The 13,686-nt window shown below is 50.1% G+C and overlaps 1 protein-coding gene across 1 annotated transcript in view; it reads left to right on the top strand.

Moving 5' to 3' along the window:
- The window catches only part of LOC144217160 (multidrug and toxin extrusion protein 1-like), a 42,920-nt gene extending 29,865 nt beyond the window's left edge, over window positions 1–13,055 (top strand). Inside the window, exons 15-17 of the mRNA XM_077746700.1 lie at window positions 9,742–9,836; window positions 10,535–10,604; window positions 12,440–13,055. Coding sequence (XP_077602826.1) covers window positions 9,742–9,836; window positions 10,535–10,604; window positions 12,440–12,669 — 395 coding nt within the window. The 3' untranslated portion in view covers window positions 12,670–13,055. The remainder of the gene's footprint in view (window positions 1–9,741; window positions 9,837–10,534; window positions 10,605–12,439) is intronic.
- Window positions 13,056–13,686: the final 631 nt, after the last annotated feature.

Raw genomic sequence — 13,686 nt, forward strand, 5'->3', positions numbered from 1 at the left:
CAGAGGCCTTTTTTTTTCTTTTTACACTTGGCCCTGGACCTCTGAAACTTTCGCACGCTCATTCTGCGCCCTGTCTGAGAGAGCAGGGAGCGGACAGCAGGCAGCCAGGGGCTCGGGGCTGCAAGTTCATGCCCCTCTTGCCCAGCCTGGCCCCCCTTTCACACTAGCACACAGATCCACTTGAGCAGAGCAGGATGACCTTTCTACTCGTCTCCCTGTCCTGTGTCCTCACTCACCTCCTCAGAGTTGGGGAGAACAGGAGTCCCCAAGAAGCACTGGGAAACGTGCCTTTTGTGGCCTCGGTTCTGTTCTTGGATAGAAGCACTTGTATGGGGAGCCCCGGAGAGCGAGTCCGCAGGACTGCTCATGGCCGTCACAGACTGGCCTTCTTGGAGCGTTTGCGGCGAGGCAGGGGAGGCCATGGCTCAGCGCGGTGTGATTCTTACAGAACTTCCAGCAGCTTCCATGCTGACTGTATGCACCCTAGAGCATGGCCCCGTGTCAGCCCACACAGCACCGCGAGCTGTGTTCTCGACGTCCCCTTCATTGCCATTCTATTACCCGTATCTCCCGCCTGGTACAAACTTTTAAGCCATGTGCCTTGCAGGTGTCCCCAGAAGGGCATGGGCGTGATGTGTGTGAACAGCACAGAACGAAGGCTCAGGGGTGTGAGGGGACTCTTATCACCTGGACACACTTAGAGGAAAGAACTTAATCCGTACAATCTAGAATTACCAGAGCTGATCTTTAAAAACATACAGAGGGGCACCTGGGTGGCTCAGTCGGTTAAGCATCCAACTTCTGCTCAGGTCATGATCTCGCGGTTCATGAGTTCGAGCCCCGCGTCGGGCTCTGTGCTGACAGCTTGGAGCCTGGAACCTGCTTCAGATTCTGTGTCTCCCTCTTTCTCTCTGCCCCTCCATTACTCATGCTCAATTTCTCTCTCTCAAAACTAAACAAACATTAAAAAAAATTTTTTTTAAGTATAGAAACAAATGACTGCCCAGCTTTGATTTCTAAAATAATAATTTGGAATACACTGGTGGTTAATACATGATTATGTTAAAACCTGAATACAGTATCTTTGGGAGAAGGGGTGACGGACTTAAGCAAGGCTCCTCTTTATCTCTCAGTACTTGGCAGGCTGGGAGCAGTGAGAAGTCATCTGATACCTTGGTGAACTTCCCGTCCCATTATGCTGCACCTTGCTCTCCAGTTCAATAATACTTTAGTGAAAAATACGGGAGACGTTCAAAGAATGGAGTTGCCAATGCAAAGTTCACGGGGCTTTCAGCATGGTGCAGAAAATTCTTTAGCTGAGTTTCTGGCATTAATTCATATTTTGGGTTTGCCCCTGGCCTAGCTAAGGGAAATACTGGAGGAATCCACTTAAAAATCCAGATCTATCTGCGTTTCCAGTGCTGTACGAGGCCCACTTGTTCCTTTGACAAAAGACTTACCTAGTGTGTGTGAAGCAGAGGGAGTTAAGAAGCCCCTTTTAAAAGAAATGCTGTGGGGGGAGGGCGCCCGGGTGGCTCAGTGGGTTAGGCATCTGACTTCAGCTCAGGGCATGATGTCGCGGTTCATGAGTTCGAGCCCCGCATTGGGCTCTGTGCTGACCGCTTGGAGCCTGGAGCTTGCTTTGGATTCTGGGTCTCCCTCTCTCTGCTCCTCCCCTGCTCGTTCTCTCTCTCCCTCTCTCTTTCCAAAACAAACATTAAATTTAAAAAAGCGCTGTGATACAAACTTCCACTTATAAAGTAAGTCCTGGGAGAGACCCCAGGCAGAGATTGAAAGGCAGGCAGGGGAGTGGGAAGGTTATGTAGCGGGGGGACTGGGAAGGCTTCGGGTGTGCCCTGATGGATGCTGGTGGCCTACGGAAGCTGGAAGCTGGCGAAGGAGTAGTGACACACCTTATGCAATTGGGCAGGGGTGCGTGTGGCTTCTCTCTGCTTGGTCCTACGTTGGAAGCAGGGACAAAAATTAGGGAAGCTGTCAGTTACTAAGTCAAATTCTGGCCATTTGGGGTCGGCTGTTGCAGAAGTTTTGTTTACAATCCCCGGAGTGTCCCTAGGGATTAGGGACAGTAGTCTGGCCTTCCGCATGTCTGATGTGTAACAGGCTGGCTTTTCAGTGGTTGATTGTGAATAAGGGGTTTCCTGGCTATGTTGTTACAGATTGTGGATCAAAGTTCTACTTGGATATATGGTGTGGCCATTGTATATTTAGTGTCTCAGTCTCCTCTTTCTCAAGGAAAATTAGAGAAAACCAGGGGAATTCAGGGAAAGCTAGAGAGCCAGTTCTTCAAACCTTGAAGATTGTCCAGTCATCTTCATAGTCAACTGTATTGCAAGGTCTTCTCGAGCTCCTTGATGTTGGACCATCATGGTGACCATCATGGTGAGTGGTTGTGCAGAACCATTCAAGGTTTGGGGAAAAGCTGCAACCAGCCAGGGTCACAGCCATTGACCGGGTCCCTTCCAACCAGGTTCACGAGCAGTTTTCCCTGCTTTCTCTCCCAGTAGGTGAAATCTTTTGGCTAAAAATGATAGAGAAACGGTTTATGAAGATGCTGTGGGGAGGCAGCCTTAGGCTGTTGGCGGTAGGATCCTGGTGATATTTTGCGTGTGGCCCATCAATCTGGTCAGGCTGGTATTGGTGGTGAAATCCCTAGACTAGACATAGGGCTTCCAGTCCCTAATTCATAGGGGGTAAGCGATGTGCCCCTGAGGGAGTGGGCTGTATGCTGTAAATGCAGTGTGCAAAACTACCAGGAGGGGGCGCCGGGGGGTGGGGACTCCGTTGGTTAAGTGTCCAACTCTTGATTTCAGCTCAGGTCATGATCTCACAGTTGGTGACATGGAGTTCTCTCCGCCCTCAGGCTGACAGTGTGGAGCCTGCCTGGGATTCTCTCGCTCTCGCTCTCTCCCCCAACCCCCATGCACACTTGCTCTCAAAATAAATAAGTAAAAAATTATAAAGAAAAAAAGCTACTGGGAATACTTTTGGCCAAGGGAACTCAAGGGTTTCTGAAAGTTTCGCTGATTTCAATTTAAGGATGACATTGGGCCTTTCCACTTTCCCAGAAGATTGTGGGTGATGAGGATGGCATAATTTTTGAGGAAGGAGTAGTACTTGAGAGTTCCTTTATATGGTTCCCAGAAAGCATGTACCATGTACCGCAGTCACTTGATAGAAAATTTGGACGCTGAGACCTATAAAACCTGAGACATCAGGTTGGAAATACAGTCAAGCAGCTTTTCAGTGACGGTAAGAGCTGTGGCTTTTCAGCAAGGAAGTGCTTCAGTCTGTCCTGAAAATAGACAACCGATAACTAAAACGTATTTAAATCCCATGGAGGATGCAAGTTGGACAAAGTCCATCTGTGTGTGTTCAGAGGCCCCTTGAGGCCTGCTTCCTGGCCATGCCAGCCCTCACGGTCTCTGCACTGTTGGTCACAGGTGACGCGTGACCTGAAAAAAACCTCAGCTGTTTTTTTTAAAGTTTCTCCACCAACGTTGATTTCAGACACTAAGCAACCCGTCTCCTCTGTGATGAACCGGGTCATGGAGAAACTTTAGCTGACATCCATTTGAAGTCATCTTGTGATGTGATGGATCCAACCACGTTTTTTCCCATTAGTCGTCTTCAAAATCAAAGGCTAAACGTTGATCTTCTACAGTGGCCTCTTTGAAGCCTCCAGGGGTCTATCTTTTGAGGGCCCAGATAGGATCAGAACCTGGTTAAAGCGACTTGTTTGGCTCAGTGATCTGCAAGGGCTTCCTTTTAGCATCTGCATTCTCTTGTTTAACGGGGGCCGCAATCTTTACAGCAGCTCTCTCTCCGGGAAATAGAAGTATGTTTAAAGTTTTCCTTGCTGCCATCCATCTGCAATAGGGGCTCCAGCAGAAGTGAGAAACCCTCTCTGTTTCCAGAACAGCCCCAAATCAGGGGCTTCTCCTAAAGCATCAGTCTGCCATCTGGATACATGTCTCTTTGGTCCTTGCTGGGTGACCTGCTTTAGGGATCACAGATCTGCCACCGGCGCAGATTTTTTACCTCAGGTAGAGGACTGCGTTCTAATATTTTGTTTTATTTATTTATCTATTTATTTATTTATTGAGAAAGAGACAGAGCAAGAGCAGGGGAGGGGCAGAGAGGGAGACACAGAATCCAAAGCAGGCTCCAGGCTTTGAGCTGTCAGGACCGACAGCCCCGACCTGGGGCTCGAACTCCCGAACCGTAAGATCGTGACCTGAGCCGAAGTCTGATGCTTAACCGACTGAGCTTCCCAGGTGGCCCTAGAGGGCTGCATTCTGCAGGGGAGCTCACCCTAGTGATGGCACATCCTACTGGTGATCTCCAGCCTCCGTGCTGAGGGACGATTCATCAGCGAATACTATTAGGTCAGCGTTCTCCAGGCAGGTCTGTAACAAGGCTGAGCGCGGTGCGGAGAGCTCCATAGGTCAGGGAAGACCATGGTTCAGGGCGTTGCAGTGGTGAATAGTAATTTGAGAAGAGATCACGACAGAGTATCTTAAGCGGTTCAGGTCCCTTCCCCCCCCCGGCGAAGAATGGGTGTGTGAGATCAGCAGTGATGTCCAGGCTCCAGGAGGAACCTGAGGTCGGGGGTGGGGCGGGGTGGGTGTGTGGTCTAGAACTCACTCCTCAAAAGCCTCAACAGGTTTTGCAGCGTAGAAGCTATTGTCTGAAAACGAGAGAGAGAAGCCTTTGCAGTGGGGTCAAGGGTAAGCTGGTGGTAGACAATGGGTGTTTGATGGGTCCCATTAGGCTGAGTTACAACCCCAAGGGCGCGTCCCTGTGGCTCAGGCACAAATGGACAAACTGGTTTTCTGTAGTTGGGGCTGCCTGGGCTTGGAGGAGGTTGCCGCGAAACCTTCTTTGGGTTTCAGAAGCGTGTTGGTGTTGGGGCCTCCTGAGCAGAGGGTCTGTCGCTGTGGACTCCCGTCGGTTCATAGACAGGTGTCGTGAGCTCAGAAAAGTTTGGCTTCCATGGTCTGCGGTATCCAGTTGAACCCAGAAATGAACGGTGTTCTGGCAAAGTTGTGATTTTGCTTTTGAAACTATGTCCCTTCTTTGCCAAGGCTAAGAACAAGAAAACAGAATTTTATACGTGGGATTCCTCATTCTCTGCACAAAGTAGGAGCTCTGATAGGAATGAATCACAAGAGGGCGCCTGGGTGGCTCAGTTGGTTAGTCCTCAATCGGACTTCTTCGTAGGTCATGATTGAGTCCCTCATCAGGTGAGCTCAAGCCCCACTTTGGGTGAGCTTCAGGCGAACCCCGCTTCTCTCTCTCCCCTTCTCCCTCCCTCTCTGCTGGTCGTGGGATTCTCTCTCTTCCTATCTCTCTTCCTCTTGCTCACTTGAGCCCTCTCTCTCCAGAAAAAAAGAGTCGATCTTTCTCTCTCCCTCGCTCACATGCTCTCTCCCTCTCTCTCTAAAATGAATGAATGAATGAATCTTGCTGCGATAAAAAAAGAGAAATGAATCACAAGGGAAATTTAGATATTTTTAATTTTTTAAATTCAAAAGCTTATTTTAGAGAGATTGCGAGTGGGGAGAGGGGCAGAGGGGGAGAGAGAGAATCCCAGGCAGGATGGAGCCCGACTTGGGGCTCCATACCATGACCCTGGGATCATGACACAGGCCAAAATCGAGAGTCGGACACTCAGCTGACTGAGCACCTCCCCCCCCTAATTTTTAGAATTCTGAATTGAGGAACTGAGCGGGGGGGTCCTTCTGTGACCCTCCCAGGGCATGACCGTGCAGACACACTTGTCCTCGGCCCGTGAAGGAAAGGGGCATTGGCTGTCCCCATGCCGAGGGATGCTGGACAAGGCAGGGCAGAGATCCACCACGACAGTAAAGCGAGTGGCTTCAGGAGGGATGGAGTCAGGATGGTGCCGGGTTGGGTGTTAGTGGTAAGTGAGGGAGAACCATTTTGTTGATGGCCCTGAGGTCTTGAATAAAGATACCCTTTGTGTTTGTTTTTGTTTTGTGGTTTGTTTTTTTTTTTTTTTTTTTTTTTATTTTTAGTGGCAGTTATGAGGACCAGTCCAGGGTATGGGAAGACCTTTGGGTGCGACTTTCAGTTCTAGGTTTGAATCCCTTTATTTGCCTTGAAGGGACGCTGGGGAAGTTTAGTGACAGTTGGTAGGAACAGTTGGGAATACTCTGAACTTCTATGGGTCCTCCTCCAATTATGTGACTCTTGTTAGTAGAATATCAATGCTATGGAGTGTCAGGTAGTGTCAGGATCCTTGTCTGGGTCTGTGTCAAATAAAACGGAGGAAGCAGGGTATACCCTGAGCAGACCGAACTTGACCATAAACAGAGGAGTCCTCTCCGGTCTCAGGACATGGTCCCTCTGGTACGCATTTGATATCACAGTTTCGCCTGCGGAGTAAGTCTCAGCCTGTGACATTCGCAGGGGTGGGATCACAGAGCAGGAAGGTGCACTTCTCAGTCGGGCTCAAGGGTTACAGTCAAAGTCTGGGAGGTTGGTGGGGTGCCTGTGTGGCTCAGTCGGCTAAGTGTCTCTTTTTTTTTTTAAGTTTTTAAATGTTTAGTTTTGAGATACAGAGACCACATGAGTGGGGGGCAGGTGCAGAGAGAGAGGGAGACAAAGAAGCGTTTGACTCTTGATTGCGGTTGAGGTCATGATCTTGTGGTTCGTGAGTTCGAGCCCTGCATCGGGCTCTGTGCTGACAGTGTTGAGCCTGCTTGGGATTCTCTCCCCCCGCCCTGCTTGTGCTCTCTGTCTCTCTCAAAATAAATAGGTAAACTTGGGGGAAAAAAAAAACACAAAAAAGACCGGGAGATTGGGAAAACCAGCGGTTTATTTGAAATACCAACCACCTGTGCAGTGTGTTTACCTGGAGACAGAGACTGGGTGGGGGTGGGGGTGCTGCATGTAGAAAGTGGGCCACGTATTCATCAGGCACCGGTGAGGATGAGCGTCCACACTTAAGTGAATTCGGCTGGAGCGTCGAAGGGCCTCGCAGGATCGTGCGTGACTCTGCCTCCCGCAAGCACTCACTGCTGTGGACCGAGAGCGTTTTCTTGGTCTTGGTGTTTTCCTTCCGAGGGTCCCTTCTCTTTACAACACCTGCAAGTGTCCTTGTAGCTGGAGTTGGCTGGGGCGGTGACCAGCTGTCTGTCTGCAGGTCCCCACGTGTACTTTGGGTCTTGGCTCATTTTTGTCCCAGGGTGTTTCTGCCCGAGTGTTCTGTGAGGTGTTGCGGGCCAGCGGAGGGCTTATTTTTCATACCAAGTTCTGCTCTCATCTTCGGTCTCCCATTTCAGTCTTAATTTTCTCCTTGAGAAAAGGAGGCGAAAGGGTTGTCGTAACATCAAACACCTTCTCTGGTGCCCGCGCGGCGGTTAGACGGGCAGGCAGGAAACCGGAAAGAAAGATCTCGATCAAAGCCCGGGTCCCCCGACACAAAACTGTGACAGGAGAGCCTCGTGTGGTGTTAGCGATGGCCTGCAGACAGGTCTGTCGCAGTGGAGGCCAGGTGGGGTGAGGACGACACGCTTGGGGGTCGGTGAGCTGGGCGCACGCGGCAGGCTTCCGGGGCCTCGAATTGTCTCTGTGACAGACAACACTGGACACAGCACCAGACACAGCAAAAGGGATCAAAGGGAATGGCCTAATTGCACCAAGGATGCCAAGCAAATGGGAACCCGTGACAAAACCTGGGCACAGAGATGAGGAGCCGATGGTAAAGAGATTGGGGTGCAGACCAGGCCCAAACTCCCCACGTCGTCAGGGACTGCCCAAGCCTGTAGCACGCAGGCGTGAGGGGCCCCTGGGTACCCCATCTGGTTGGAGGCGGGGGTCCACGGTGTGAGGCAGTCGGCCAGGCCTTGCGGGGCCGCCATGATGAGCTGTGGCCGTGGAGACCAGCCAGATGGGAAAACCGAAGGCCATCCATTCTGAGCTCGCTCTAGCAAGGGAGGCAGCCACCGGCACCCAAGTTTGGGCAGGGGGGCCCGGAGGCAGGCACAGGGGTGGGAGCGGGGGCTCAGGTGTGCCCTGGCATCCCGGGGAAGCCGGAAGCGGGCTGATGAGAGAATCGGGCGCGCTGTGGGATTGGTGGGGGGGGAGGGCGTGTTTGCATTTCTCTGGTTGGCCCTAGGTTGGAAGTGGGGACAAAAATTAGGGAGGGTGTCGATTATTGATCAGGTCCTGGCCATTTGGTGTCAATTGTTGCAGAAGTTCTTATTTAGCACCTTGGATTGTTTCCAGAGTCTGGTATGTAACAGACTGGCTTCTCGGGTGGTTTATTATAGGTAAGGGCTTGGTTTCTGTAGGCTGTGGACCAAAGCTCTATTTAAAACATTTTTTTAAGTTTTTTTTTTTTTTAATTTATTTCTGAGAGAGAGACACAGCATGAGCAGGGGGCGGGTCAGAGAGAGAGGGAGACACAGAATCCGAAACAGGCTCCAGGCTCTGAGCTGGCTGTCAGCACAGAGCCCGACGCGGGGCTCGAACCCACGAACCGTGAGATCATGACCCGAGCTGAAGTCGCTGAAGTAACCAACTGAGCCACCCAGGTGCCCCCCAAAGTTCTATTTTTGTTTGTTTTTGAGCAAGAGAGAGAGTGTGTGAACCAGGAGAGAGAGGGAGACCGGATTTGAAGCAGGCAGGATCCACGCTGTCAGTGCAAAACCCGATGTGGGGCTTGAACCCACGAACCGTGAGATCATGACCTAAGCTGAAGTCAGACGCTCAACCGACCGACCCCCCCAGGCGCCCCTGGAGTTCTGTTTTTACGTATGCTCTGCCCGCTGCCTGTCGGCATATTCAGTTCCTCACAGCCCGTTTAGCCTTTCGGATTCTGCCGTTACTCCACTGTTGACTGAAGACGACCGAAGAAGCCCTCCTCACTTGGGGTCTCTCTGTGTCCCGTGTGGGGTTACTAGGTAGAGTGTGATGGTACCTTTTCCTGTCTTCTGTTCCCACTCAGCCTCTCTGGGACCCTCTCTCTGGACAACCTGGTCCCGGGAGCTGTGGAAGCCTGTGCCTAAAGCCAGTAAGAGCCTGCAGGAAGTACCAAGGGAGGGAACTTAACACGGCTGGGGTCTTCTGCATTTTGAAAATATCAGCCCCCCTTTTTTCGAGGAAAATAGGCCACAGCAGTTCAGAAGCACAGTGCTCTTTGACATAGGAAATAATTTGTCTTGGGAATTTCATTTCCTTATAACCTGCACATCTCTTAACTGGCAAAGCGTTAGGATCACAAAGGCCAGAAAGAAGCTCCTGAACATTGGTTCTGAGATCCACAGCGCTGGGCAGTGACCGCGGGTAGCCCTGGGCCTCTCAGAACCTTCTGGAAACTGAAGGAGAGGGCAAGGGATCTCTCAATCACTGTGGGCTCCACCTCAGCCATGAAAGCAGATTCTCAGAGTGAGATAGGAACATTTTCCCCAGGGGCGGCCTGTTTCCCACGGAATTAACCTCTTTTTTTTAAATATTTTTATTTATTTCTAGGAGAGAGAGACCACGTGAGCAGGGGAGGGTCAGAGAGAGAGGGAGACACAGACTCTGAAATAGGCTCCAGGCTCTCAGCTGGCAGTCAGCACAGAGCCCAACGCGGGGCCCGAACCCACGAACCGCGAGATCATGACCTAAGCGAAAGTCGGACGCTTAACCGACTAAGCCACCCAGGCGCCCCTCCCACGGAATTAACCTCTTAAATATTTCCACTTCCAGGTCTGTGGTTAGGGATCATTATCTGTGCGATCACGCAGTCCCTGTATTTTCTGGTCTTTGTTGCTGGGCTAAACTGGAAGAAAGCCTCTCAAGAGGTAACTATGTTCATTGCTGGCCAATAAAAGTTCCTCTCCTAGAAAGCAAATCGTCAGCTCCGGCTGCCCCCCTCTCATTTGGAAGGTTCCCCGTTTTATCACCAATGCTACTTTGTAGTTTCCACTGCGTTTATGTCAGCCGTGGAGGGCCCAGATGACCCTGCATTTATCCATGCCCTTGTTTATTTATCGAACAGAAAAATAATAGGGGTTCCTTTCCTCCTATCCCAACCCAGGCTACCACCCTAGTGCCTGAAAAGCCAATTTCCGGACAAGATTTGAAACCGGAGGGAAAGGGATGCCAGGCGATTTATCCTGATACTGTTTTTTATGATCCCCAAATATTTCATTACGATACCTGCACGCATGCGTGTCGCCAGATTGCTAGGGTCAATGTGGGGGTCTGAAAATTGATGGTAGATAAAATCGATGAAGCACAAAGAAGGGGGGAGTCCTGTGAACTTGGGCCCAGCCTTCCCCCTAACCTTGTGCCTTTCCGTCCATCCTTCCCCCACCCACTGACCCCACGTCTGTCGTTCTGGAAGACGATTTCATCCTTGTGAACCAGAGAAGGTCCCCTTCCATGTCAGTTACAGAAGATGGCTTGGTTTTTCCTAAGCTGGAGAGTCAAGTCAAAGGTCTTATTATCACGGTGGTAAATAAAGCCTTGTGGATTTACTTCGCATTTCATTTTCTAGGCTCTGATACATGCCAATGTGACACTACCTGTGGCCCCGGAGGGGACTTCGGCTATCTATCAGAACCAAGGTATGGAATAAACTGCCTCTCTGCTCTTGGAATAGGCCTGCCTAGGTGGTCCTGGAGAGGCCATTTGTGGGGACACAGCTAGATTTGCTGCCGTGAGCTCCCCCTGAACTCAGGAAATAAAGCTTCAGGGACAAATGATAAAATCACGCACACAACACACAATGTGAGGTACGGTGCAGGTTGCCGGTTATTTAACGGTATTCGCGTAAGCATTCCACGGGGATCTCTGATACTCGGTGATCCTGTGCGTTGACCTTATCATGGAAACTGACATTAGTATGTCTGGGTCCGTGGGGCTCCCCTGTTCACCAGGCAAAGGTGGGCCTTCAACAGATCACTGTTTTAACCGTTGGTTCTGGTAAGTATCACGCAAACACATGTATCCCTTTCTCTCTGTCAAATTTGTAGTCTCCCCAGATTCCCGGATCCTTGGGCAGTCACGCACTCACACTAGTTCCTCGCTTCTTTATAACTTGAGTTCACAGACTGGCTGAATTACAGCCAGCCGCCAATTCCGTTGTTCTGCCGGTTTTCGTTCATGTTGTCTGGTCCCCCGTGTGCTCAGGTATCTTTGCTTGTGTCCCAGATCTTGTACTGAAAATTGTCCGTAGGGGTAATTTGAGGCCTGCGATGTCTGTCTGTCTCCAGGGAGGATTTTCCTTTGCTTCTGTCAAACACTTAGGGTGACCAGCAGTCTACGGCAATTTCAGACACTGAGCTTCCTGGAGCACCCAGCTGGCTTGAAGGCCACCAGGGTGAGGCCTGGTGTACTTCCGGTTCATGCTTCATTCTCCTGGGTTCCGGCCTGGAGTCCAGAGTTCTGGCCTTGGTGGGGGACTGAGTTCCCCCCAAAGCATCGCTCAGTCCAGATGGAGAACTCTCAGGTCAAAAGTGGCCCCCCAAAGCTGCCTCACTCTGTTCGGTTTCTTCCAACTCCCCCTAGATCTTTCCCTGCTGACTTTTTGCTACTTTGGTAGTACTCTGATACCTTCAAGATGATACTTCTCATTCATTTTATCCGGCTTTCACAATTGTCTTCAGAGACAGTTGGTCCAAGTTTCCTGGCCTCTCCCATTTGTAAAAGCAGGTAACGCTACTACTTACTTCAGTAACTTTGTGAGAGTTAAGTGAGCTTCCAACGTGCAAAGCGCTGAGAACAGCGCCTGGCGTGAAGGCAGCATTTTGTAAGAGGGAGCTGGAATCCTCCATTCAAAATTCTTTCCGCTCACAACACCAAGGGCAGCAGAACATCCCAATATCCGCTCTGCTCATTAAGAAGTCGGATGCCCATCTTATTCCTGTTTCTTTGGGTCAGCTGCCTTTGCGTGCCTCTGGGGAAGCTTTCAGGATATTTTCCTGAATTCTCACTACACTGAAGTGTTGGAAGACTGAATCTACATGAGTCACTCTTGTGCTGGATGCTCAGTAGGCCCTCGGACGTGAAGAGTCACATCTCTCTTCAGTTCTGTGAATGGCCTTGAATGACCTCCTTCTGAACTGTTCATTAGAGGAAGGTTGGCCCATTGAAAACTTCCCAATGAATCTTTGAGGGTCACTGTATTTATTCCTCTAGTTCTAGGGACGGGCAGAACTCCCTAGTTCTAGGGACGGGCAGAACTCTCTAGAAGACCCAAGCTCACAACAGCAGGACCCAGAGTTTGTGATCGGTGAATGGAGAGACGCTCTGAGATAGTATTTCTTTTGTGTGCCCAAGGTAGCAACCGCTTCCCGAATAACCTTTCCCCCGGGCTAGTAACGTACGTGTATGGCATCTTTTGTGCTCATGAAAAAAATATCCTTTTATACCGCTGACTAAGTTCCTTTCTTCCCTTCAGTGGTCCGGGAGAGCCAGAGAAGAGTTGTATTAAACATTCCTGAAAGACGAGACCAGACTCGGTGGGACCCACAGAGGCGCCAAGATCATCATCGTGGGGCCCCTTCCAGGGACGTGACTGAGTTGACTGGGAGACAGCTGATGCTACGACGTGGGCTCCTGCTCATGGGGTTCATTTCAATCTTGCTCATGGGGATTTTCGTGAGACTGTATGTCAGAATTGAGGGATAGGCGAGAGAGAGAGAGAGAGAGAGGAGAGAGAGAGAATCAGGTCAAGTGATACTTTTGAGTTTACAAATAATGCACAAGTGGTGGGAATTTATTTTCAGTTAAGGTAGCTCGACTGTGCCTGTGGATTTCAAGAACTGAGCGTTCAAGATTATGTTTTCTAATGAAGGAGCTAAGTAAACCTTTATGTTCTAGTGCAAGACTGTCTGAATGAAGGGAGTAATAATCACTCCTCCACCACTGTCTCAACCCAGGACCACTGTGGACTGATGGCATTTGTCTGTGACTTTGAGATTTCTTTTGCTTTTGTTTCTTTAGATACGGACGCAGGAGTGTGTAAGGACTCTTCTACCATTTGAGTTATTTAAAATATATTTTACAGTGTATCATTTCTTTGTGGCTTTGGATGGTTATTCAGTGGGAAAATGGCATTTGTGAAGATTCATTTGGGGTCCTGCTCTCCGGCACTACGGGCAATGAACGTGCTTGAGAAACCAAAAGAGGAGACAGATTTAAGGGGAGAGGCGTCAGATGGCATCGAAGAACTGGCTTCCTCTTAAGGACCGGTCTTAAAATCGGTGTCTGGACTGAGAAGGATTGGCAGAAACCAGCAGAGAGGAGGCTGTAGGCCAAGGCTCCACTGAGAACCAACATCTTTTTTTTTTTTTTTTTTTACTGTTTTATTTCTGAGAGAGAACGAGCAGGGGAGGGTCAGAGAGAGAGGGAGACCCAGAATCAGAAACCGGCTCTAGGCTTTGAGCTGTCAGCACAGAGCCCGACGCGGGGCTCAAACCCACGAACCGTGAGATCATGACCTGAGCCGAAGTCAGACTTAACTGACTGAGCCACCCAGGCGCCCCTGGCATCTCATTTTTCTTGAGGCGGACATCCCACGGAGAGAAATAAAGGGCTTGAAGAGCCAATCCGGGCAAACTGGAAGAAGTCAGACCTTTTCCTTTTTTTAAATTTTTTTAATGTTTTATTATATTTTTTTATATTTTTATTTATTTCTAGGAGAGA

Source organism: Crocuta crocuta, unplaced genomic scaffold (assembly GCF_008692635.1).
Source record: "Crocuta crocuta isolate KB4526 unplaced genomic scaffold, BGI_CrCroc_1.0 scaffold139, whole genome shotgun sequence".
Lineage (NCBI taxonomy): Eukaryota > Metazoa > Chordata > Mammalia > Carnivora > Hyaenidae > Crocuta > Crocuta crocuta.